Raw genomic sequence first — 25,157 nt, forward strand, 5'->3', positions numbered from 1 at the left:
GACAGATGGATGGCGATAGTCGGTAAGGAATTATACCATGACTGCGCAGTATGTCTGATTTCGAAGGATTGATGACGTCGAGTTCATCTTTTGCGTAGAGTTTTTCAAAAGGGGAGATACGAATGTCCGGAATTGGAGGCAACAGTTGCGGCCTCGTTCGATATGTATATCGTAGGATTGGTCTTCTTGAGTTGACAGTCCGCCGGGGTTGAAAATATTCCCATCTTGAGAGACTCAATTGAGAGTATCTGATTTGATAAAGATCAAATCACTATGCAAAAGTTCATAAGATTGAATAAATGTAGACGTAGTTGTGAAGGTCAAAGGTTAAACGTTCTCTAAACTTGGTATATTACCTAGATAAATAAAAGCAAACCCTAATGTACACAAACCCATGTAGATTGAACAACTGAAAGACGAATACCTCCCAAATGCAGGAAACCGAACGTAACTTGCTGGTTATAAAAAAGATAGAGTTGCAGTCTATCATCATGCGATCTTCGTAACTCAACACACCCAATCCAGGGTCTGTCGCTATTAGAATAATTAGAAACCTTAGGAAATGGTTAGAACAGAATCGGACTAGATAGACGGCTGCGAATGACCTCGGGATCCTTGTAATGCACAATCGCTAATGTGTGAACAGGTCTTCGACCCCAAGTACCAGCCCTCGGAGATCAACTGTTTCTCCACATCCAGCCAGTATTTCGCTTTGCCACCAGCTCCCGTCTTCAGGTCCAGATCACCGAGACGGATTTCAACAGTCCCCACTTCGTCGCTCGGCATCTATCTATGTTAGAGGACACTCGCCAATAGCAGAAATGACGTACCTTAATGAACATCGTGCAGTCTCGGAGGGTCATTCCGAGTGACTTATCCCGAGACTGCGCCGGTGGGCCGTGTAGCCCAACATCGCGATGTGCTCTTTGATGAGCGAGAAGCTTCTGCATTGTCCCATTCCAATACAGCACTTTCGCCAGCCGCTTCGGGTCTTTGCAGCCCTTGACCGACCGAGTGGCCCGCAGGACGTTCTCGAACTTGTCCGAGACCAAGTCGAGCGGGCAGAACGATCGCTCTGGCTTCCCGCCCCTCGTCCACGCTTCGTGGTTCTTCATATCACGCATTGCGCAAGTACGACATCTGCGAGCAGTAGCCGGCGCCGATGGTGATTGTAAAAGCCACTTCGGTTTCAATTCGGCCAGAACCATGCCCGTGTCGTTGAAGGTGGTCATGTCGGTGATCAGGAGTCCAAATGGCTCAGTAGTAGCCAGATATACGCCTTGGCGTCGTTTGGAACGCTTGCCGTCCATCTCGGCGACGCGCAGCTGATCATTGCAGTGCTGGATCAGTCCCCGTGGGAGGCATACCAGCTCCTGATCCACAAGCTCCTCCGGCTTGAAGAGAGGGCGAATGTTCTTGTCGAAATTTCGAGCGATCTCCTGATAAGGGATCCCGGAAGGTGTATCCTTCCGCAATCGAAGCAACTTGCCTTTAAACTCAGGTGGGACACTAGAGGAGTCTACCACACCAGGCCCAGCACCATTAACTGCCAGGGGCAACTCTTTCTTCGACGCAATGGCCGACTTCGCGGAGACGATGCGATAGATCACGTTGGCACCGCCCTCTGCCAAATAGACGAGCTGAGTCCCTATTGGGAGCTCTAATAGATTGGGCTTGGTCATCCGTTAAGTTGTGAGGTAGTGAAGTAGGATTTTTTTGGACGGAAGAAGCATGGCCACAGCGGATTGCTTCAAACGCCTACAACCCCAGTAATATGGTGTCGAGAGTGTCGGGGGAAAGAACCAACGACGTCGTCAGGTGTCAATCCCCTGCAGTTTAAGTGCGCTGCGAATAAATAGTTCCAGGAGCTAGCAGGGGGGTATGGGGCGCGATGAAAAAAGCAAAAGGGGATTCTAACTACACCGGTGCGATGATCTCACGCGGATGATAGAGCCTCCTACGAGATTGTAAAATAGCCCAACACAGCAGCAAACCTAGAATAAAATAGGATTGGTGGTAGTGCACCCAAACGCTACCAAATATTATTTTTGGGCGTCTTTGCCTCGGCTCCTTTGTTCTTGTACTGGCCTGTATTATTTTGGCCCAATTCGGTGCGGACAAAAGAGGATACAACTTCCAGGGCAAGTGTATATGACCTCTCAATGCCGCTGTACTACCTTCGCGGAGCGGATTGGCTGGCTTGGGACAGAAAGAGACAGGTGGAGGAGGTTCCCCAAAAAACAATGTCCAGCCGATAACGTTTAGTGGAGAGTCTCCGATCTAGTCTTTCAGCGTGGTGCAGGGTTCTTGTCGTATCAGCAGGCGTGGCGTTTGCCTTGGGAGCCTGAGGCGACTGGATTTGCCAATCAGATCACGTCTGCCGAGACAACTTCACCGGAGACTTTGATATTGTTCCAGGAAATCCCCTCGGCCGGCAGACGATGAGTCGCATGCACCTTGCGAACGAAGCAACGTAGGTGAGTGGATTGCGCCAGTAGGAGTTGTGTCCGATGCGAATGCGATCGCAAGGCGTCGGGCACACAGACGTCTGTAAATGCAAAACCACTGGCAAGTTGCTGTGCTCAGGATAGAGCGATTTATGCACAGCGCTTGACGACGATAGGCGGTCAGCGACGCTGTACTTAACGGGCAGACCAATAAAGAATTCTATGACCGGTCGATGGGTCAACGATCACGAAGAAGGGAAAATTCTCCACAGAATCATGTGAAAGGCAGACCCGGCTAAGAAGGTAGTAGAAGAGCTATACGAAAGACTGCGCAATCAAAGAGGTCAGAGCGACAGCGTGAGAATGTCCCAATGGTTTGCCACAACCGCGATCACCGCTTCGTTTTTGGGCGAATGAGAGTGAGGAATCAGATATCAAGGAGCCAGAAAAGAACGTCGCACTTGAGAATCAAGTGGGGGAGTAGAAAATAATAAGTAGTCTCCGTCAGAGCAATGTGTTATTGTTTCAGAAAAGGGAAACTGAACCAGATAGTGGACTGAGTGGATGGGACGGCAGGGAGTAGTAAGTAGGTCACTGTTCAGTACATAAATGAGGTCGAAGCCGACGTTGACGTTCAATGCCTTGCCCGTTTAAAAAAAAGGGATAAATTCCCCTCAACAGGGCTGGCCACAATGACGATCACGTCCAGGTGTACAATGACGCAGGGTCTAGTTTAACAAGTGGGCGGTCGTGGGAGAAGAAAAAAATTAATAAATAAATAAAATGAAGAGGGAGACCGCTAAAAGGGTTAAATAAAATCAAGTCGGTTCCATGGTTGGCATTTAATAGCAGGTTTATTAATACGTTTTGTTGGTGATAGTTATTCGGTCAGCTTGGAGGAAGGCTGGCTGGTGAGAATCTTTTTAGCTTTTTCTTTTTCCCATCATATCTTTTACCCTCGGTTGCCTCTTTGGTCAATGTCAACATGTTTGTGTCTCTATTCGAAGGAGCTGTAGAAGTTGCGAGAGGCGTCGAAACCGCCGATCCCACTGGACTAGCACAAATCTGCTCCAGGATCATTAGATTCCGACGGGGATCAGGGTTTTTAGTCGCAACTTATTGCACGACCCGATCTGGGGTATGGATTAAAATTCAAAAATAATCAACATTTCACTGAGAAAGCCACCAGGCAAGGCTTATCCGACCGGAGTTCATTTGTTAATGGCAAATTGCCTCGAATCAGATCCATCGTACATGTTTAGCAGATGTGGAGACTGTTCCTGTCGGCCCCAATGAAGATTCGTTGGCCATGACACTTGAGGGTCATGATAGTGATTTTGGTCGAGGACGAGTGGGGTGGTTGTATATCAGTCACTTGACTTGATACCTGTCAGTGTCGACCTATGTAGATATTGTCTGAGAACAAGAACGAGAGGAAGATCAAGAAGATATGAATGTCTTGATCTCTTTATCTATAGTTTCCAACATAGTTCTGGCAAGAACACCCTGAACAGTAGAATTGAATAATAAATTACCCCTCCATGCATGTCATTTGAGTTCCTTTGCCCCGCGTCTTAGTTCAACAACGTCAACATCGCCAGACAATCCAAGTCCATTCTTTCTCTCTCCCCCTCACACAATCCCTATTCAGAGATTAAACTTTGATATTCCAATCCGAACCGGATAAATTACCCATTGTCCACCATCACTCCAATAATCAAACACCCAACCAAATAACCCACCCAGCAACACCACCGACCCAATGGCCTCCTCCGATATCTCCTCCATCCCAACACCAGCCCACTGCACCGCAGACTTCTGCCTAATCCCGGTAAGATCCGAGTCTCCCTTCCAGAACCCTTCCATCAATCCCGACAACACCTCCGGCAAAGACCAAACAGTATACATGCAACCCGACCATGCAACATGTTGTCCACTCCACCAGATCATATCAAATCAGACCATCCAACTAACCCAGAACCTGCACATTCGCTGTCCAGATCGGCACCTCCTCCCCCTCCGTCTCCGCCCAAATCGCCGACGTCCAACGCCTAATCGAGAAATCCGGTCTCAAGTACGTGATGCACAGCGCCGGCACAACCCTCGGTATGAAATGATTGAGTCCCACTCCCTGAGCCCATGATGAGTTGTTTGTTCTTCTGGTATTGGTCCGATTGCGAAGCTGACGGGTGTGTCTGTGTGTGGCATGTTTGTTCAGAGGGGCCCTGGGACAAAGTTCATCAGGTTATTGGACAGGCGCATACGGTTCTGCATCAGCAGGGGATTGTGCGCATCCAGACGGATGTGAGGGTTGGGTCGAGGTTGGTTTCTTTCCTTTTCCTTTCTCGGGTCTTTGGGGTTTGATTTGTGGGCGTTGGGGGTTGGATGCGCCTTTAAACCCTCTTGGGAATGTCGTGCGTTTGTTTGTGGTGCCGAAGGCTGATGTCGGGTGGGACAGGACCGATAAGGAACAGTCATTCGAGGATAAGGTGAATAAGGTACGGCAGTTGTTGGGGAAGGAGTAAGTGGTTTTGCGATGATTTCTTTCTCCGCTGTATTATTTATCTAGTGCAATCGTTGGAGGGGAAGGTTTGTTCGGGTATATTCCATTTCTAGGTGATATCTCACGGTTGCTACGTACATGGCATGGTATGGTATGAATATGGTTGGTATATATGGACAACATAAAAGAAGGCTTATCTATATTCAAAGTCAAGTCATGGCTTACCCAAAACGCCGTTTTCCTGTGTCCCCGTGTACATGTGACTTTCCAAATAATATCGACAGCGAGGCTAATCCGTAAAGATCCCAGCCTCGAAAAGCAACAGCGCTGATTTCAAGCTTGTCCGTCGCCAATTAAACACGTTAACATGGTGAAAATGCTGGAGAATGAAGAAACGAGATGGACGGATATCGGAAGGATCTCTTCCGCTTAGAGCGTGATGCCGCCGCCGAGTAGGCTGCCCCAGTCGCCTCCCACCCAGACCCATTCGCCCATGCTGGGGTTGGAGCCCAGTTTGGCGCTCTGGACCAGCTCGACTAGTCCCTTGAAGACGTTGGAGTAGGTGGAGGCACCGCTGGTCTGGGTGGCGGCCGTTAGGTTGGTACGGCCCACGGCATTGGTGACGCCGTTCAGGTTGTCGACGGTCTTGATGGCGGGGCCCTTGTCGAAGAAATCAACCAGGATAAAGGCTGGTTGGCGGCTGTAGGCTTCCTTGCACTTAGTGGCTGCGTCGCCCAGGTTGCCGGTTCCGCCGGACGGCGCGTTAGTGGTCGACACGTAGCTGGAGTTGGGATATTCCAGGCTGAGAACTGTCTGGTAGAGGAAGTGGTTCATGAACGGCAAACGATTCGAGGAGAGCGCAGACGACAGGTCGTTCTGGAGGCTGGATGGACGGTCGGGGTTGCAGGAGAAGTTGGAGGGGCTCGTTACGTCGTAAGGGTTCTCCCAAATGTAGGTGAACTCGTCCATGAGGTACGGAGCCACCGTATTCTTAGACGCATCCAAGGATGCCACAAATGTCATTAATCGAGTTCCATTGTTGATGAGACTTTCTAAAGTTGGCCACGAGCTCGGCGCGGTAGTCTGGGAGGTGGGTGTATATGCGTAGTCGACAAGGTTGGCTGTTTGGAATTGCGCATGAAGATCGGAGGCAGAGGCGTCATCGGAGTTGACCAGTAAAAGTGTTACCACTAAGAACGGGAACCGTCGTCAGCGCCAGTCTTTGATTATCGACCAACAGGGAAACAATAAGGAGGGTATAATATGCATGATTAACATACCATCGTTCTTGTTGGAATCCAACCAGCTCTTGATCTCGGACAACCATGTGCTCAGCTTCCCTGCGTCCATCAACTCACAACTAGAATGACATAGATGCCATTCGCTATCCTTCTTATGGACCTGAGCCGAGATCAAGCGAACGCCAGCGTCAAGCTGCACCGTAGTATTGAAATACCTGAAGTAAGGTTAGTAACAATAAGCAGGGGGTTGATGGGATCGCCTTTTGTCAAACTTACTGATTCCCAGACGTCGAATAGCCAGTCGAAGCATCTCGTACAAAAGGACTGTCATGTGCACCCAGATGAGTGATTTCGCCGTATGATTTCGAGCATAAATCGGGCGAGTTATTGCATGCCGTTTGGCGCGGGAGCACCGTTCCGGCGGCAGCAAAAGGAAGCAAAGCTAAGAGGCCGAACCCTAGCATATTGACAGCGGCGGGATATGTGATGATAAACGTTAAACAACCCGGATGAGCAGCGTCAAATATGTAACGGCTGCAGTGAAAAAGGAGAACGAAGGGAGGTAGGTGGAGATGTACTATGCAATGGTACTATTGATATGGCTAGAACGCTAGAGTCCGTGCAATATGGAGTACTGGGGTCGATTGAAAAAGAAAAGAAAGAAAAGAGGCTTGTTTGTTTCAGGGAGAAATCCCGACCAGTCTATGAATCTGATACAGAAATGAAGGGATTGAGGACCACGATCCAAAGAAACAAACCCCACTCCTTCAATTAAAATGGATAAATAAAAGTTGGACGTTCACCCAAGGCAACAACACACCGCTAGTGGATCTCAAACGCATGTCGTCGATCGGAGTGTGATAGTGGACCATGGGGACGGTATTTTATTAGGGATGGAGTCCGCTGGCCGCGTTGCCTCTGCGACTATTCTTAGAAAGACAAGGCTTTGTGGTAACGCGCCATGCGTGGCTCAGCCAACCAGTTAACCCTATTTGGCGTTGCTGTGGTCCCGACCCTTCCAGACGGGTGCTTGGCATCATGAGGTATTCCTCATAGAATGTCCTGCATGGTGACTCTTGCTCGATGTTCAACGAGTGATTCTGACGTTTGTCTCGGAAAAAACATTCCAGTGGATAGGTCTGAATATGTGCAGGAGAACGTTATCTGATCTATTGCAGAGCAGCAATCTATCTATGTATTGTTCTGGTATCATTATCTCATACATGCTAGTCCCGTTTGGCACTACTACTATTATACAATTCTCTCATATGAGAGTAACCCGTTCTTTGTAGGTAAGCTGACCTCATCTTCTTGATCCTTCTCCGCCTTGTCCGGTTGGGAGGGTTGACCAAGCCCTTAGTATCGCGAATCTCCCGGTCTCCAAACAAGGATGGCTCGCCCCATGCAAGATTGATATCTTCGAGGACTCGCACCACACTGTAGGGATTTTCGTGCCGCAACATCCGGTTCATACGACGATTGACCAACCCATGCCGTCCGTAGAGTACTGCCAAGCGGTGTCGGCAAGCCCGGCGGATCCATGCCACCGAGAGGTGAACCCCATTTTTTTCAAGTTCGCGGAGGAGTACCAGACCACGTACCCAAGGGATCATGCTCTCATACGGGCCCCCCTGGGTGACCATCCACTTTCGTTGTTGAGAGACCCGCGTCCTAAAGCCCCACGCGACAATAGCAGCCTGCATGTTTCGACTGAATATTTTCCGAAGTAAGGGGTCTCCGTGCAGCTCGGACAGAGCGCCCGTATCGCGTGGTGACTTCTTTGGATGCGAGACGATGGATCGAGTAGTATTTGAGCTAGAAGAATACTGGCGGGCTAGCCATAAACAACATTTCCGGAGTTCGTCCCAAAGGTTGAGCATCCCTAGGCGCTTCAACACCTCAACCCAGAGCTCAGTAACCGCCAGGTCGCCGTTAGAGGTACCGTGCCGCAGGGCGTGAGAAACAAACTTTATTTCTTTAGTAGCAGGAATATCGTCGCGCCGAGGTGGTTTTCCCGGTGCGCGTGGAATGAGAACACGTTCCGCGATGAAGTCAATGCTCTCCTGAGACAGCGTCGCGCCGCGTAGGGCCATGTTGTCAACAACTTGAATCGCCATCTTCCACTCCCCGGCCGCCAAAAATTTTCGAAAATGAACGTTGGCAAGGTCCGACTTGTCTTCGAATATCTGGCCAATAATTGCCAAAGTCAAGTTGTACGGTCGCCAGTCGCGAGCGACATAGTATGATAACAACAACGATTCTTGCAGCTGAGCGTCCTCTAAGACATCCGGATGCTGGTCACTATGAAGAAGATCGGACAGGAGGATATCACGCTTTTCCGTCGCGAACTTGCGGAGGAGGCGTGCAAATACGCTGTCGCCTACTGAAATTCCGGCGTTCTGAAGCTCCTGAAGCTTATCAACTATATCCTGGCAACCATGCGCTCGGGTAGCCATCTCGCGTAGTGATTGGGGCCCAATAGTCGTCACGCCGAACATTCGTAATCCAGAGAGGATCATTTCAAATCTAAGAGCTTTCGTAGCGAACAGTCTGGCACCGAAGTCATCCTTGAAAGGCTTCTCCTCTAGCCAGGCTTTCCCACGAGGTTCTGGCTGTTGATCCTCTGACTGCCCTGCCAACCCATCTCTTGAGTCAGATTCGTCTTCGCTGATCGCTTCGACTTGGTCGGGGAACCGAAGGCTAGCATAGCGATGGAGCTTCTGAATAAACTGAGGAGACCCATACTCATTGATGTGTTCAATTAGTGGCTGAATCTCCTCGTACGACTGCGGATGGTCACCTCGCCCGACAAGAAGTTTATGTATTCGGGGGACATGGTCGATGCAATTACTCTGTAGCACCGTGGATATGGCTAGGCCGTAAATTTTGTGGCCGTATGTAGCACGGCATATATTCTCGAAAGCCCTTAACCCCGCGGGAATCAAATGACGTTGGGGCTTCCACGGGATGGCAGATGTAGTGTGGGATGTGTTGGTGTTGGAGGAATTTATAGCCGCTTTAAGGACACTTAGGATGTCGTTCGGACAAGACAAATGAGGATCTCGAAGCCGTTTGTGCCATTCCACGGCTTGCTGCGTCAAGCCCCGTTCGAGGAACCCTCCCACGATACTCTCGTAGAACCTGTCCCATCGTCTTCCTGTTTTGACCCATAACTCAAAAGCATAATCCGCCAGCTCCTTCAGTATAACTTCCTGTTTCAGACCCAAATCCACAAAGCTTTGCCAGAAAAAGTCCGCGGTGTCCCCCGAAACAGGAAGTTGTACTCCTTCCACCCGGGTCATTAAGCCCTCCCAAATGTCTAATGTGCCTCTATCTCCATAATGCCGTTGTCGGTAGCGGAGTAATTCCTCCCAGAGAGTGAAGTCGTGCCGCCGGCTCGGGTCATCAACCAGACGAGTCCCTATATCATCGGTGTGTCCTATATCCGACTCGAATTCCAGTTTTTCAGGCTGTAATAATAAGCTCCGCGGCGAGCCAGCAGCATGTATATCAGTGGTTGCATCATTTGTCTGCCCGTTGTTTCTCGATAGTGTCTGTGGCGCTTGTATCTCATATACACGGAAACTCAGCGTTGGTCGCGCAGGTCGTGTACCAAAATCAGCACTAGCGGGTTGTTCCGCTTCGACCGGCTGTGCACTTCGGCTGTGTCGCGAGGTTTGCCTGTAGCGTCGTAAACACTCGCATTGGTACCTGGATTCTAGCTGTTCAATTCCAATGGGCGCCGATATCAGAGAGTCGAGAACCGAGAGAGCTGATGGTCTCTTCAGTAATCGAGAGAGAGCCGGTCGCATGAGTAATTAAAGGAGAGTGGTGGAGGAAAAGTAACTAATATTTTAATCATCCTCCTCACCTATGCCTCATTTGTCGAATTTCATAAGGGTCGGGGAGTAAAAGGAGTGGCTCTACTCGCCTTTGAAGCTCTTGATACCGCGGACACTTTTTGGCAATGACGGAGACCAATAATGCGCTATGCTCTTCTAGGTTAGGCTTTTGAAAAATCACATGAGAGTCATTATTTACTAAGCAATGCACCTGAAAGGCGGAGCGATCAGGAAAATCACGTGATATTCAACTCCCAATTCGGATCCACACCTCACGACATCGAATGATCACTGCTGCCAGTCTTTCACCTGTCATTGTCGTCTCTGTCTCCTCAATCCCCTCAGTCTTACGCATTCGCGCACCGCCAAAATGTTCCGCACCGCCCCTCGTATGGCCGGGTATGTACTTTCCAATTGTTACCTAAATTGCATATCCGCGCACAGATCCAGCAATTGAGTCCCGAACCACGGTGAATTTGGTGCTCAATTGGCCGAGCCATGCCCAGTCGACCCCCAATGAATATAGCCTAAGCTGATATGTTAATTTTTGCTCCTCTAGATTCGTGTTCCGCGAGAACCGTGTCCCTTACTACCAGCGTCTTTTCCAGCAGCACGACGGCAAGCGTCAGTGGTGGAAGGTCAGTTGATCTACAGATTAACCGTGTACGATATGTCGGATAAGAAAGGCATCCTAACGAATTTCGTTGCTACTCAGACCGAGCGTAGCAAGTACGTCATGTACCCCTACCTCCTCTCCGTCTACGGCCTGGGTGCTGGTGAGTGTTGTCTGCGTATCCCGGATGCTTTGTTTAAGCACTAATTTCTTTAGCCACCACCTACGCTATGATCCGCATGGTCTTCGTTAGTCACCCTTTTCTGGAGGCTATACCTAGCTTCCCAGCTAAAACAACATATACATTGTGATGACTGTACTAATACTGTATACAGGGCCACAAGACCTGGTTCGGCAAGGATTAAATGGGATTCTCACCAAGCTACATTTGTCCTAATATACAAAATAACAGCCTCGTTGCGATTGGCGGTGTATCTCTATTTTCAAGATGGGTTGGTTGAGAGGAAGATCTTCAACGTTGTATATAAGATAAGCTAGGGCGTCAATGTGTGGATTCTTTCCTCAACTAAATCCTTAACTCTATGATTGCAGGCTTACTGTATCCATGGATAGACTATAATAATCTTGGATGATACTTATATCCAGTGCGTTTCCTAAAGATCCATCTAGTGAGTTCCCCTCGTTTTTGTATGCGGGCAGCACTTGTGTGATGATTCCCTACTATATAGTAGTTAGTAGCACAGTGGCTAAACGAACTAATTACATTATTGTGTCTTGTATCCCACCTGTATAGCTAGAGGGAGCGCAATGCTCATATCTATAAACATGTATCAGCTGACTCCGAATGATTTTCGAGAGGAGCAGTCTTGTAGCTTAGTAAGCGTTTTGGCGGCGATTGCATCCAATGGAAGTGGATCGGATAAGTCGCTGCATATTAATCATGTTCATCGATATAGAAGGCGACAAGCATCGCAAAGTACATATGACTCTCTTGAATAGTCATGCTATACATAGCACATATGGGCGCATCCTTACTTACAGGCTTCGTTTAGTGGTCGAATATTGCACTAAGTCAAGTATATACTGGTATGCTACTCCAAATAATATAAACATCTGGTACCCTGACAGTATCTCGCAGATATCCATACCGTAAGGGCGAGCGGAAATGAACCGTACGTCTGCTGGACGACCGGCAAAACGAGTGCGCCAGGCATGTGAGCCGTGCAGGTTAGTCTACCCACATAGTTATACAATACAATGACTTAGGTAAATATCAGGCGCAAGAAGGCAAAGTGTCCAGGAGAGCAGCCAGTTTGCTCACTGTGTGCACGGCTACAGCAGCAATGCACATATGCTGATGAAGGAAGAAGATCGCTAACAAATGGAACCGGGTCTGGAGACCCAATCCCTGTGTCGACTACTCCAGAGATAAGGGTCTCCCAGGCTTTGGTAAGAACCAACCCGCTGGAGAATTTAAAAGCAGGCCTGGTAACAAAGGCACAGGAGGACCGCTTAGGCAGCCTTGAAACCAAGATGAATGAGATCCTGGACGCGCTAGGGTACGTCAATAGCATTATGATGATACTAAAGAACTAATATTTGCATCAGTCGGAATAGCCAAAGACCTGAACAACAGACAACAACGTCATTTATGCCGCCCACCCTTGGTGGCTCCGTAACATCATCCCTATCGCTGAGCCAGCTCACGCCTCTTCCGACGTGGGAGAATGTCCTTGCTATTGCAGAGTTGTACATGCTATACTGCGACTCGCAGCCTCTTCCTCTGTTTCATAGGGACAGTTTTCTCAGTAGCCTCGGAAATCGTGACCCGGAGGTTATTTACGCCATTCTTGCCTTGAGTGTCCGATTTTCTGAGGATCAATATCGCGACGCCAATGATCTGGCCGCTCGCACCAGCGGTTATACAGAAGTGGCCCGCAGCTTAGTGATGAGACGGGTATCAGAAGGACCGGTTGAGCTATCAACCTTACAGTGTCTATGTCTTCTAAGCCTAGTGGATTTCACGAGTAAGATAGTGGTTTTAAGATGGCTTGTCTATGCTAACTGATCTACTAGATGGAAATACTCATCGATCAAGTATCCACAGCAGCCTAGCTATGAACTTAGCAAAGTGTGCGAACCTCGCGTCGGAGTCTCATGCTGTACTCTCGCCGGTGGCGCGAGAAGAGCGCAGGCGATGCTTTTGGAGCATCTGCCTGCTCAAGCGTCTTCATGGAATGGAATTTGACTATCTGGATCTCCCAGATGGCAGTTTCCCACCTTACCCAGAGAGTCCTAGCATGCCGCAGTCTCGTTCACCGAACGACATGACCGATGGAGCTCGGACTACTGATCTTAAGGATCAAGGTATAGTAGCCTATGTGATCATGCTCAGTGAAGTATTTGCGAAGACTGCTAGATATGTTCGCCGCCACGGGAAGCCAACCAACGTACCACCGTGGTCTTCGCAGTCAGAATACTCCAAGATAATCACACTTCAGATGGACCTAGAAACGTTTGTGCCATATATCCATCGATTTAAGCCCGCTAGCTTATCTGAAAGGACACTCGAGGATCTCCAAGCAAACCGAAATTACTGGGGTCCATTCTTCCTCAATCAGTGTCTGTATCATACCATCTTATGTCTCCTCAACCATCCACTTCTACTTTCGCTGAGCCTCAGAAATTTCCGAAGCACTATCCCCGAGATATTCCTGCAGCATACCTCTGACTTAATATCAACACATACCACCTGGATAATACACTTCATAAAGTATTTTGAAGAGAAGTCGTTCATGGTTTCAGATCCGTTCCTAGGGTATAGCGCCGCGGTCGTGGCTACTATTGAATTACAGCTGAGCTTCACCGAAAACTCCACAATTCGTCAAGAGAAGCGTGACCGGTTCCTCAAATGTGTCAGCTTTGTACAGAAGCTGGGGGAGAAATGGCCGTATATGGCCCGATTGGTATGTTTTATTGTGTTGGTCAAAGACAACAGGCTAACTGGAATGTACCGCAGGCCGACAGATTACAACGTCTGGAAGATGCTGTCTCTGCTTCCTACCAGCCCGAGTCCGGAGCTCAAAATAAGAGTCTACTGATAGATCTCTCTCGATTCTGGGAAATTCTTGAATACTCTTCAAACAGCGATTCGGACTCTGCCAGACGCATGTTCGGCGACTCTTTGTACTCGGAGCCTCCCACCTTTGCTGGAGAAGTATCTCAAACGTCTCCCCTACCCGAACCATTTCGACTCGGTCCGCAACAGGGACTTTCACCATCCCCAATGCCACAGTATGGTCTTCAAACTCCGTTCCCTGCAGGCCCGCCGTACGCTATCGAACCGGGAAACTCACCGCGGCCTGATGTGCTAGACGATGAATTCTCAATTCTTGCTGCAAACTTCTTTTCTCAAGGACAGGAGTTCTTACGAACCTGTGACAATAGGGCGGGGATCGGAAACTTTTGATGCTGCGGTGATTTATCTTTTTATTTGCCGTACAAACTCAAGTAGTTGTATATCTTAATCATCCCATTAAACTCACCCTAATTGCTCGGGCCGCTAAAATATATATGAGTCTCTTAGAATAGCCACCGGCTTGGCTACATTGATCAGTTGTCTTTCTTATGCATTCATTCATTATGTTTGGTCGTTATATAGCCTAATTGCTCTCTTATATTACAGTTGACTTGGGAACAGGCAAGCAGAAGGCGGCCAAGAGACCAAATACCACTGGCGGAGGTTGATGTTGATATCACCACATCGTGCTCCGTGCTCGTCATATCTCAGCAAACTCTGGCGCGCATTTCGGACTAGCCTTTGCTGTGGGGTACGTGACCTTCACCACACTGTCACTGATTTTGTGGTTATATCAAGGCACAATTCAATTCTTCAGTTCTGGTTCGTCCAGTGCAGCCTTGAAATAACTCACGAACTTCCATACGTCGGTGAAAGTGTTGTACAGTGGAGTAGGGGCAACGCGGACGACACCCGGCTCTCTCTTGTCGCAAACTATACCCCCTTCTTGCAATTTCTGGGAGACGTTCTGCAACAAGCCAGGTTTCAGTAGTACACTGAGTTGAGCCCCTCTTGCCTCGGGATCTGCTGGCGTGATAATGCGGAAAGGACGTGTTTCGTCAGTGGTATCTTTCAGCAAGAGATGCTCCAAGTATGCCGTTAGCATAACGGCCTTTTTGCGCAGTTCAGCCATAGATGTCTCGTCGAAAACGGACAACGAGGCGCAGAGACATGCAAGATCGATAGCCGAAGGATTCGAAAGTTGCCAACCGCCTGCTCCGGGGATTGGCTTGAAATCTTTTCGAAAATGTTAGCTCTGACCACTTCTCTGATCTTTCACTACTTACTATTGTCCATCTTGAACCTCACGCTTCTATCACCACCGTACCACCCGGTCAGACGATGCCTAAACTTTGGAGCGTCTTCTCCTTCGCTATAATCAACTCGACCGTGCCTCTCATGAACGAAAAGACCTCCCATCGCCCCTGGCCCGGCATTTCCGTATTTATACGTGCACCAGGCTGCAAAGTCGACGTCCCAGTCATGTAGTTTCAGCTCAACGTTACCATACGCATGAGCTAAATCCCACCCAACAGTAAGATCTCGTGACTGTGCATAGGCTGTGATCTTTTGGATGTCGAAAAGCTGTCCAGTATAGTATTGAATCCCTGGCAGAAGAATGAGAGCTGCACTTTCGGCATGCTCGTCAATGTAAGACAAGATCTTTTCTGTGGAGATCTCATACTCGCCCTCGTCTGGGCCAATGAGAACCATGGATTGTTTCGGGTCGAGATTGTGCCAGGCCAGATGAGATTCAATGGCATACTGCATTGGTATTAATACACATGGGCTTGGGCAGATGGTGTCCGTTGTCAGACATGAAGCTCGTATACTTACATGATCGCTGGGGAAAGCTTTCCAATCTAACAGAATCTTGTGCTTTGTTGGAGTCGGCTTATAGAAGCTCGCAAGCAAGAGATGAAGGTTTGCGGTTAGGGTTCCCATTGCTGCAACTTCCTCTGCTTGTGCTCCGACGATCTTACTCATCGATGCTGCGGCTTGTTCGGAAAGCAATTGCCATTGTTTCAGAGGAGAGCCCTCGAGATCTACGAAATGACCAGATACACCAATTGACGACCAAGTGTCTAACTGTGCTTCTAGGTATTTCGCTGTGGCCTTTGGCTGAATACCTAGAGAGTTGCCACAGAAGTAAATGCACGGGTCTGACGAGAGACCTAGGAGCCTGTCAGACCGGATACGGTGGAAACGAGATTTGAAGGGCAGCTAATACCTGGCTTTGCAAGCTTCTTGCTATTTATGTTTGCCTTTGAAGGAATAATGAACTTGTCACGAAATGATGCCAACGGGTCTGCTGCGTCGAGAGACGCCGCGTATTCCTTTGACCCTGCATTTTCAGGGAAAACCGGCTTGGAAGATTTAACGTTAGACATCGTGTGGACTTCGGTAACTTTTCAAGATTATTATCAAGAATGATTTTTCTGCTAATCCTGTGGATTACAGATGTGTCTTTATACGTCATTGCATGCCAGCTGCATCTCCTCGTTCTTTGGTGGCTCAGGCCGGATGGCTATCCGCTTCCGCCTCACATCCGTGTATTGATAATAGGGCCACTCCGACAATACCCTTCGTTAGGGGACCCATACCATATTGCAGTCCTGTAATTGTTTCCTGCTGACGTGCATATTGTACTATCTCGGAGTGTATACCAGTTTTATGATGTTATCTTCATAGATTGACCGAGCCGGAAGCCGCTTCTTGATCCGGCCCTCTTCCGCCATACCCTCGATATCAGGCCATTATACATTGATAGACATGTATAAGAGTTGAAGTTTCTAACAATCAGTCTATTGTGCTAAGCAAAATTCTAAGAGAAAAATCCCCGTTACAGGATATTCTTTTTGTCACACATTACACCATGCGCTATACTCCCGAGGTCTCACTCGACGAATATGGGGTGTCACTTCAGAATGGCTTCCTCCCTCATTCTCCCCCGTTGAAGACGATGGAAAATCCTTATTACTGGCCATGGGAGCATATTGTTAGTGACTTGCCGGACCATATTCGATTCCGAACTATACGACAAGCTGTCGAAACACTTCCTGTCCTTTCGACGTCGAAGCTACAAGGAGAGCCAGAATGGAGGAGAGCCTATCTTTTACTTGCCTATCTTACACATGCCTACATCTGGGGTGGTGGAAAACCGAAAGATGTCAGTCTCACTACTACGGAATCCTTGGACACCTCGTTAACTAGCGCACAGGTTCTACCCCCTGCTATATCCTCACCATTCCTCGAAGTCTCGAGTCACTTAGAACTCCCTCCATGTGCCACATACGCAGCCCTTAATTTATGGAACTACGCAACCTCCGATCCCAACGCGGACCTCACAGACCCTGACCTTCTGTCAGTGACGGCTTCATTCACCGGAACCAAGGACGAAGAATGGTTCCTAATGATCTCCGTCGCATTAGAAGCAAAAGGAGCACAACTTATCCCGTTGATGCTCGACACAATACACGCTGTCAGTATTGATGACGCTCAACTTGCGTGTGATTCACTCCTCGCACTCAGCGAAGGCCTCAAGGAACTTCGCAAACTACTAGAACGGATGTACGAAAAGAACCGCCCCTCAGTATTCTACCACCAACTCCGCCCGCTTCTAGCCGGCAGCAAAAACATGGCCTCAGCCGGACTACCCAACGGCGTTTTCTATGACATCGGCGATGGTCAAGGACAATGGCATCAATACAGCGGCGGAAGCAATGCACAGAGCTCATTGATCCAGACATTCGACATATTCCTGGGTGTGGAACATATAGCTACCGGAGGCATGAAGACTAATGATGCAGTTCAGCCAAGAGCTAAGAACGGATTCATGCAGGTATGTATTACTTTTTACCCTCTATCAGCCCCGATTAGGACTAAATCTCTCCTCCCTCACAGGAAATGAGAAACTATATGCCCGGACCCCACCGACGCTTCCTCGAGATGCTCACCAGGGTCTCGAATGTCCGTGCTTACGCGCTTAGTCACAAGGCCAATTCGCCAATTCGAGACGCCTACAACGCAGCTGTGATGTCCCTAGGGGTTTTCAGGGACTCACATATTCAAATCGTCACGAGGTACATCATCATGGCGGCGAAGGCGAAACCGCCAACCAATGAGTCGACACAAGTCAATTTGGCCACATCGACGACGACCCATATGCGAGACAAAAACGAGAAGCTTACCGGGGGGATCCATGGTACGGGTGGGACAGATCTGATACCGTTCCTCAAGCAAACTCGAGATACGACTAAAGCTACAGCAAGTTATGATTAAGCGTCTACATACCAAGTTTAGTTTATTAACTTAACGTAAATAATGAGGAGACTGAGTGCAGACATGAGGAATCTCGGGATTAGCTCTTTTGCGCCTTGGAATATATCTATTATCTTTTCTCTACTTTGAATCAATCAATTGAAGTCTTGAATCTTATTTGATCCAGGATATACTCCTTCGTATACACGGACCCTTATTGCTTATTTTGTCAGCCCATTTGAATTTGGCCTGTTAAAATGCCGCAGCAGGTGACATACACTGCGTGCACACCCGTTATGATCCCTAATTGCATCAGATTGCCCATTTCTGATAATTGTTCCGTGGTATCCCTTGTTTTTCAAACTGGCCCACAATTGTCACCCGACGTTAGGGTCCATGGCTATCTTCGGGTCCGGATACGGAGGCGGATACGGATGTGCAGGCGGAATTCGGTTGCGCTTAGGGTTGTGGAGTCTCCGAGATTGCTGATAACGATTGATGCTTACGATTAATCGATAGTAAGTGGTGGGATAGCGTAGGACCCATTTTGGTACTGCTACCTTTACTGGATAACTATGCATTACACGAGCAATTGGTTGAGCGATTACTGCAGCTTTCTGAAGATAAGATTAAGATGTTCATTAGGTCATCTAGGCCAATTCTGTGGGTAGGTTCAGTGAACGGTGTGGGTTCTTCTGTGTTGTTCCTATACAGCACATGAAGGATGTAACTCTGCTGGGAGAATTTTGGGTATAAGTAACCCGGTTTGGTCCACCAGCATGAGTTTAGGGAGGTCGGGTTCCCTAGCTGTAGGCGGTTACATCTGATCGTATCTTCGCCACGCTAGTGTCTGGCGAGCGTACCTAGTAGGTAGCGTCACATTCCAACGTATGTGCATCGTATTGCCCAGCGAGCGAAGTGTCTCGGAGACGCGGCATGACTCGAAAAGGAAGCGAGTGTCTTTATCACGGTAATCAAAAGAGAAACGGAGCTTAACGCTTCTTCGTGTTCGCAGGCACCCCTTCACTCTCGCGCAGTTCAGCCAGCCTCTTCTCACGATCAATAAGTCGCTCCTTCTCCTCCTTGATCAGCTGTTCGACCGTCCTGCTAGCCTCACCCAAGCGATCCAATTCCTTGTTCTCGGTTGCTTTGCTATAAGGGTTGCCCGGAGAGTCATTCTGAGGGATCTCCGCCGTCCTGACATTCCGCTGACCGCTTTGTTTAGTGTTCTTTCCTCCCTTTCCTTTCTGCGGTTGCGCCGGTGCACCACCCCCAGTAAGCAGATCATGGAATTGCTCCACAGGCTCGTTGAAGACGATCTCCTCATAATTCTGGCTGACTACTTGGTCTCGTCGCTCCTTCATGGCTTCCGCATCTGGCCCGTACGGATGCAACTTGAGACTATGCCAGAGAGTCTGAGGCTTCTCCATCGATTCAGGTACGAAGTAGAGTTTGATTTGAATCTCGAATTCACCCCATCCCGTCTCCGTTACCTCGAACGGGGGCTGTTCGATGGTGCGGATGTTCTGGGCGTATGTCTCGTGGAGCTTAAATTGGACCTTCTTTAGCCAGTAGGAGATGTCTTCGTCGTTGACGCCTTTGACGTAGACGCGCCATTGATGCGTGTGATCGGCGGGGGCGTTGGGGGGTTTCTTGGCTGGGTCGAAGGGTTGAGCTTCGCTGCCGAATACTAGGGATGGTTAGAGTTCGTTCCATCGATTCTAGGGTCGTGTTGGTTGGATGTAGTCGGCTGTCAAGATGGACGTACCGAAGGGCCTGAAGATAGAGACACCCTGTAGATTTAGTCGTTAGCCTGTAGTTTTCTTTATGAGACTATGGCTGTTACTCACTCTCACGCGCTTCGTGCCTGTGGCGGAAGGCATTGCAGACTTTGATTAGTGAAATTTAATCGCCTTGAAAAATAAGCTCGTGTAATTGAGAAAAAGGGAAATAAGATTAGTGAAGTATAGAGGTGCGCTTGAGTGCCTAGATCTTATCTAGTCTTGTCGCGAAATCACCGCGGGAATTGCCAGTGGCACGTGACAACGCGGCGGGAAGCATGACGATGGGGTGTCGTCGGAAGCGGTGGTTCCAGAGCTTGGAAGCTCCGAAGATCAGTCCAGATGCGCCCACAATGATCCACTGAACATAATTCTGATTTACGCTTGATTTTCTTATCGCTTCAATTCCGTGCGTTAAACTGACAAAGAATAACGCGGAAAATGGCTACGAAAAGGGTAGTCGTTGCGGGCGGAAGCGGTTTTCTAGGTTGGTATACTTTTCTACCGCAGTGTCGGCTAAGAATTCTTGTAGATCACTAACTGTCTTGTTCTTTATTTGCAGGCTCGAGGATATGCAGGTCTGCGGTAGCCAGAGGCTGGTCGGTAACTTCTCTCAGGTACGAGCTCTTCCGATAACACGAGCCAGTTCGTTCGTCGAAATTCATACTTTCTTCTCGCAGCCGGACCGGAGAGCCACGATGGGATGCGATTTCGAGTTCGCCCGAACGCCCTAGTTGGGCGAGCTCTGTAGAATGGGCTAGAGCAGATATGCTGAAACCGGAGTCTTACAAGCCTTTCTTGAGCGGTGCTACTGCTGTTGTACACACCATGGGCATTATCCTAGAGGCCGACTACAAAGGCGTGGTGCAAGGAAGAGAACCCATCATTAGTGGCCTACAAAGGGCCTTCAGCTCCTCCAAAATGGGCAGCCAGAATCCCCTACAAAGGCGGGAAGGAGAGCCATTGAAAGCAAAGGAAAGAGATGGACAATTGACTTATGAGCTGATGAACAGAGATTCCGGTCCGTTTATGCCATACAGTATTTTAGGCGCCGAGTGAAGACAGAATGCTGACTGAGTGGGACAGCAATTGCACTAGCCCAAGAGACCTCCAACGAGCATGTCCCAACATTTGTATTCATTTCCGCCGCAGCGGGGGCGCCTGTTCTTCCGAGCAGATATATCACAACCAAACGAGAAGCTGAAACAACCATATCGACGACAATCCCGGAATTGCGGAGTATCTTCATCCGAGCTCCATTTATGTACGACTCAAGCAGAAAGTTTACATTGCCAATAGCACTTGGAGGCTTCATTGGGTCTCAGTTCAATGAGCTTTTGGGCAATAGACTTGACTTTCTCGGCACAATGGTGACCAAACCTTTTCAGGTGGACATGGTAGGCGAGGCCGTGGTTGAGGCGATGGAGGACGAGTCCGTGCGTGGTGCTGTAGGAACAAAGAAAATCGAAGCTCTGGCCACGAGTGCTTGGAGAAAAAGCATGCTATGAGTTCAACTTTGAGAAAAAGGTAACACCAATTCCTGGTTACTTCTCCAGGCTGTCAGGCGATAGCCTGAGTGAATGTCCAATTTCTGATCGCAGGCCTGGTAGTCCTAAAAACATGACTGGACGCTGATCGGCAAGCCCTGCGCTGTATTATAGATATAGTCTCATGTGTTTCTATCAGATCATAGTACCACGTTCGAAGCTGTCACGAATTTCCGTAGTGTACTAATTGACGATTAGCCAGCGATCTCGGTCAACAAGTGACTAGGCTATAACATACCTTGTTATAGAAGCGCGCCAACTTCTGGTTGAATTGCTTGTTCTTTTCGTTGATGTAGGTGACATCGGCGTCCTCTTCGCCACGGCGTTCTCTCCGTTTCTTGAGCCGAACTTCTTCTGCTTTCCTGAGGTCTCCCACTAATTTATCGACAGCGGCTCGATCAGGCTTATTGTCAGTGAAACCCACCGTATCGGCAGTGGAATAAAAAGAGCCATTCTTATCGACGGCGATCATTTCACCATCATTGGTTTCCACAATTTCCAAGTCGCCATTAGCAGCAGCCCTCTCAATAGCTGCCAACTTCTCTCGCTCGTAAGCTTCCAAGTCTGGCTGTATCTCGCGCAGTTGTCTCTTGTAGACTTTGCGTGCATCTTGCGTATAGTCCTGAAAAGCGACATCATCCCGATGGCGTTGCTTTTTCTCCATTCGCTTATCCCACTTCTCGGATTCGTCGACAGTCCAATCCCAAGCGCGTTTCCGTTCAAAATCTTCACCGGCGGCTTCCGTATCGGCTTTAAGTAGGTTATGTGACGCAAACGCATGTTTACGAGACAATGACGAAAGCAGCGATGGATCGGTTGCTAGACGCTGTGTCTCGGCTGCCGTTTCCTTCAAGTTGCGCTCGGTCGCGGATTTCTATATTAAAGTGAGTTTGGGGAAAGGGATAACCTGAAAAATTGAAAGGAACAAAGGGAGAAGGAAAAGAAAAAAAGAAATGGAAAAACCTACCGCACGAGCTTGAAGGGCTTTGAATCTTTCCTGTCTCTGGCGCGCCTTTGCGGCCGTATCGTCTCCTTTCACGGGTTCCACTGTTGCCGATGAATTGCCTGAAGCTTTTGCGCCTTCAGGTCCTTTTTGGCTAGCAGTGGAATCTTTGGCGGCATTATTCTGTTCCTTAGCTGTAACAGAAACGGGCTCGTCGTCGGCAGAAACTTTTGACGCAGGTTGTTCAGTACTGCGCTCAGTAGGCATGATTGTATATAGCACCAGTGCAGTGATTAGTGTCGGATGGTACAAGCAGCGGCAGATTATTCGAAGTCCTCCAGTTTCAAGTTGACCTTACTCCAGTTGTAGATAATCGGAGATAAGATGGTAGATTGAAGAACAGCGGAAGCGCAAGATCACGACCTCAACGTTACAAGTGCCGTTCCCACCGCCCCCTTCACCGCCCGTGCCATGATCATCCATATGCTTTACCAAGATGATGTTCTACAATGCGTGCGACTCTAAAGGTGCCCATTGGGCATTGGATGTAACAAATGTCCAGACGCTTAGATTATCGCTTGTGGCTAGGGCCAAGGCGACAGCTGCGTTCCCGACTCCCCCTGTCACAATCATCTCTCCGACATGCCTCGGGCAATGCTAAACGGGGTGTCCTAGAGTCACTCACCAAACCCACACCGTCCCAGCTCTTACGATTTGCCTTGACGGGGAGTACACAGCCGGTTCAGAATGGAGTACTCCCGAAAACATCCCAGGACAGACATTTAGAGGAACTCTTCTCAGAGCAATGGCCTCTGAACACTTCACCTCCTCCACCTCTGTGGAGCTCTCTCCAACAAAGAACCGCAGCTCCTTGTAAGACAGAGGTGTTACGAGGTATGGAAAAAGATATACAGAACCTTAACCACCTACGTTCATTGATTGAAAGAAATGTCAACGATCCACTGGGTGGGATGATTTTGCAAACAGGGCATTGTAGGTTCTTAGCCCAGGCATTGAAACGCTGTCAGCGCTCTGATTCTTACGGAGAGATACTCTCTGCTATTAACGGGATCCTCATGAGGCTAGAGAAACTGAGAGCGCCCGTATCGCCTTCACTATTTGTTCTAGGAATGTACTATTCTTGTCTTGCCTTCTCGGCATCAGCTCTGAAACGGTATCTCGAAGGCTATATTTCCCTCCGGCCCCCGCGGCTAGACCTAGACTCGTGCACTCCCCTTGTGGATGCACTCCTCGTTTCTCTCCAACTTTTGCCATTCCAGGAGCCAGGCTATGATTCCAGTGAGATGCGAAGTGTAGTGACGGGAGAAAGTGCTGATGGGTGCTTTTCAGAGCACAATTTGCACAGTATAATGTGTTGGGCCGACTATCGAGATTCAACCCATTCCGTTGGGCCATATTTGTCGTTGCTCGCAAGATTACAAAGCGACAGAACATTACAAGACATATGGGATCGAATGACGAAACGATTACGCCCTGAGTCACCTCACACTTTCCACTCGGCTTACGGCTGTGTGAAAGCTCTTGTTGATGTTGGAAACCATAGAAAAGCTGTAACTTATCTGAGACAGATATCAAAATGCGCCAATGGTAACCTTCCAAGTCTGTCTGACTTCGAGGGTTTGAAAGGTCTCCTCGCAGCTGAACGTGTGGCCTATGCTATTCCGCAGCTTGCGGGGAAGGAGTACCCTAGCATCCTTGAAGCTCAACTTGAGGATATGGAGAAGAGACTCGGCATAACTTGGAATAGACGGAAATCAGTCCATACTAGCATCTCCAATCCGCTCTACATCAGCTCCAACCAACCGATCTTGACAGTCGATGGCGACAGTGCAGGGTATGGTAGCAACATGCGCCTAATCGCGGAGATTGAAGCACTCGGATGCTCAAAATCGATGCTGGAGCTAGGAAAGGTCGCTAACCTACTAGATGAATTTGAAGGGGACTATATTCGAATCTTCATACCGAATGAGGATGCTGCTCCTTATGACTTCGCCTGGTTTCCTCAGCGGTCCCCGATTGAATTGCCAAACGACTCTTTACTTGTGGGAATTGACCGGAATGAAGCGTGGTCGCCTTCCACTTTAGGATTACTTCGCGTGAGACCACACAGACATGGGGTATCTTTAGTGACTGAATATTGCCTACATTTGATGCAGCTCGGATACCTGGTCGCGAGACCGAAATCGGCACAAGGGGCCTTCTTAGAAGCGGCCCAAAGCTGGGAAGAGACAGGCCACATCGTGACTTGGGACCGTGCTTTTGGTCGTTTCATTGTTGTTTTTGTTGGGAAAAGTCGTGAACCTCTAGATGCTGAGAAACAATTGTTCGCTCCAAACCTATCATTTGGCCTCGATGCAGTTATGAGGGTCTGTCCTGGAAAAGATCTACCGGGACAGACGGACAGTACTCCTCCGTTTGGACATTCTTATTCTATGTACTGTGTGGATGCAGACCCAGGGCCAGATCTCGTATTCGAAACAACGAGCTGATCCCACACATTCCTCTGTACTCGATAGTGTGCTGTATGTGCTGTATGAGATACCCTGGGATATGAGAAACGCACAGGCCTCGACTACAGCCCATGGACCGTCGAAGATTTGGAAAACTAATGAACTAGCGAACCCATATCTCAGCCAGCCAGTAAGTGGCGATCTAGATCTCCTGCGACATCTGCGGGCGCAGCTACGATTGCGGCTGGGTAACCGCACAGAGCGCCGTGGAAACATCATGAGTTTTTGACTCGCTCAGAGTGATATGGCATGCGATCTCTCGAGCCGGATAATCTCGGCCCATCATTACTATTGGTACTCCATACGTCTATTGGCCCCGATGGCCTCTGGTTTTCGCCCTCTTTTTTTTGGGGGGCGGGGCCGGGGGCAATGATACCCGAGGCTTTCTGATGTCGACGGAGTGTATTGA

The 25,157-nt window shown here is 48.9% G+C and overlaps 12 protein-coding genes across 12 annotated transcripts; 6 read left to right on the forward strand and 6 right to left on the reverse strand.

Annotated features, from left to right (window-relative positions):
* Positions 1-582: 582 nt before the first annotated feature.
* On the reverse strand, positions 583-1,682 carry F9C07_2226613 (inositol-pentakisphosphate 2-kinase; the record flags this gene model as incomplete). The annotated part of the gene is made up of 2 exons (XM_041290317.1): positions 583-786; positions 831-1,682. 2 exons carry the CDS (start codon positions 1,680-1,682, stop codon positions 583-585), a joined length of 1,056 nt encoding a protein of 351 aa, XP_041143590.1.
* A 2,527-nt stretch (positions 1,683-4,209) lies between these two features.
* On the forward strand, positions 4,210-4,972 carry F9C07_2056841 (MTH1187/YkoF-like protein; the record flags this gene model as incomplete). The annotated part of the gene is made up of 4 exons (XM_071508595.1): positions 4,210-4,278; positions 4,448-4,553; positions 4,666-4,768; positions 4,906-4,972. 4 exons carry the CDS (start codon positions 4,210-4,212, stop codon positions 4,970-4,972), a joined length of 345 nt encoding a protein of 114 aa, XP_071364050.1.
* A 407-nt stretch (positions 4,973-5,379) lies between these two features.
* F9C07_1963 (PLC-like phosphodiesterase) lies at positions 5,380-6,655 on the reverse strand (the record flags this gene model as incomplete). The annotated part of the gene is made up of 3 exons (XM_041285000.2): positions 5,380-6,140; positions 6,231-6,406; positions 6,468-6,655. 3 exons carry the CDS (start codon positions 6,653-6,655, stop codon positions 5,380-5,382), a joined length of 1,125 nt encoding a protein of 374 aa, XP_041143592.2.
* Positions 6,656-7,061: 406 nt separating this feature from the next.
* Positions 7,062-10,264, reverse strand: F9C07_2278254 (uncharacterized protein). Its single transcript, XM_071510281.1, has one exon. The coding sequence runs from the start codon at positions 10,001-10,003 to the stop codon at positions 7,418-7,420; it is 2,586 nt and encodes an 861-aa protein (XP_071364051.1). The 5' UTR covers positions 10,004-10,264; the 3' UTR covers positions 7,062-7,417.
* Positions 10,265-10,703: 439 nt separating this feature from the next.
* Positions 10,704-11,011, forward strand: F9C07_2226615 (uncharacterized protein; the record flags this gene model as incomplete). Its single annotated transcript, XM_041290307.2, has 3 exons — positions 10,704-10,809; positions 10,863-10,894; positions 10,982-11,011. The coding sequence occupies 3 exons, from the start codon at positions 10,704-10,706 to the stop codon at positions 11,009-11,011; spliced, it is 168 nt and encodes a 55-aa protein (XP_041143593.2).
* Positions 11,012-11,772: 761 nt separating this feature from the next.
* On the forward strand, positions 11,773-14,076 carry F9C07_2054448 (uncharacterized protein; the record flags this gene model as incomplete). Its single annotated transcript, XM_071508569.1, has 6 exons — positions 11,773-11,834; positions 11,885-12,041; positions 12,105-12,166; positions 12,216-12,634; positions 12,684-13,573; positions 13,627-14,076. The coding sequence occupies 6 exons, from the start codon at positions 11,773-11,775 to the stop codon at positions 14,074-14,076; spliced, it is 2,040 nt and encodes a 679-aa protein (XP_071364052.1).
* Positions 14,077-14,160: 84 nt separating this feature from the next.
* F9C07_1960 (putative kynureninase) lies at positions 14,161-16,076 on the reverse strand (the record flags this gene model as incomplete). Its single annotated transcript, XM_041290318.2, has 4 exons — positions 14,161-14,922; positions 14,973-15,450; positions 15,523-15,860; positions 15,917-16,076. The coding sequence occupies 4 exons, from the start codon at positions 16,074-16,076 to the stop codon at positions 14,492-14,494; spliced, it is 1,407 nt and encodes a 468-aa protein (XP_041143595.1). The 3' UTR covers positions 14,161-14,491.
* A 485-nt stretch (positions 16,077-16,561) lies between these two features.
* Positions 16,562-17,967, forward strand: F9C07_1959 (Indoleamine 2,3-dioxygenase; the record flags this gene model as incomplete). Its single annotated transcript, XM_071508531.1, has 3 exons — positions 16,562-16,855; positions 16,907-17,527; positions 17,590-17,967. The coding sequence occupies 3 exons, from the start codon at positions 16,562-16,564 to the stop codon at positions 17,965-17,967; spliced, it is 1,293 nt and encodes a 430-aa protein (XP_071364053.1).
* Positions 17,968-18,938: 971 nt separating this feature from the next.
* F9C07_1958 (transcription initiation factor IIF, auxiliary subunit) lies at positions 18,939-19,829 on the reverse strand (the record flags this gene model as incomplete). Its single annotated transcript, XM_071508530.1, has 3 exons — positions 18,939-19,636; positions 19,715-19,739; positions 19,797-19,829. The coding sequence occupies 3 exons, from the start codon at positions 19,827-19,829 to the stop codon at positions 18,939-18,941; spliced, it is 756 nt and encodes a 251-aa protein (XP_071364054.1).
* Positions 19,830-20,168: 339 nt separating this feature from the next.
* Positions 20,169-21,235, forward strand: F9C07_1957 (putative NAD dependent epimerase/dehydratase; the record flags this gene model as incomplete). The annotated part of the gene is made up of 4 exons (XM_041290310.2): positions 20,169-20,214; positions 20,290-20,344; positions 20,408-20,748; positions 20,814-21,235. The coding sequence occupies 4 exons, from the start codon at positions 20,169-20,171 to the stop codon at positions 21,233-21,235; spliced, it is 864 nt and encodes a 287-aa protein (XP_041143598.2).
* Positions 21,236-21,409: 174 nt separating this feature from the next.
* F9C07_2226621 (pre-mRNA-splicing factor syf2) lies at positions 21,410-22,484 on the reverse strand (the record flags this gene model as incomplete). The annotated part of the gene is made up of 3 exons (XM_041290320.1): positions 21,410-21,457; positions 21,513-22,148; positions 22,242-22,484. 3 exons carry the CDS (start codon positions 22,482-22,484, stop codon positions 21,410-21,412), a joined length of 927 nt encoding a protein of 308 aa, XP_041143599.1.
* A 287-nt stretch (positions 22,485-22,771) lies between these two features.
* On the forward strand, positions 22,772-24,727 carry F9C07_2056731 (uncharacterized protein; the record flags this gene model as incomplete). The annotated part of the gene is made up of 1 exon (XM_071508592.1): positions 22,772-24,727. The coding sequence occupies one exon, from the start codon at positions 22,772-22,774 to the stop codon at positions 24,725-24,727; it is 1,956 nt and encodes a 651-aa protein (XP_071364055.1).
* Positions 24,728-25,157: the final 430 nt, after the last annotated feature.

Source organism: Aspergillus flavus, chromosome 2, assembly GCF_009017415.1.
Source record: "Aspergillus flavus chromosome 2, complete sequence".
In the NCBI taxonomy this organism is placed as follows: domain Eukaryota; kingdom Fungi; phylum Ascomycota; class Eurotiomycetes; order Eurotiales; family Aspergillaceae; genus Aspergillus; species Aspergillus flavus.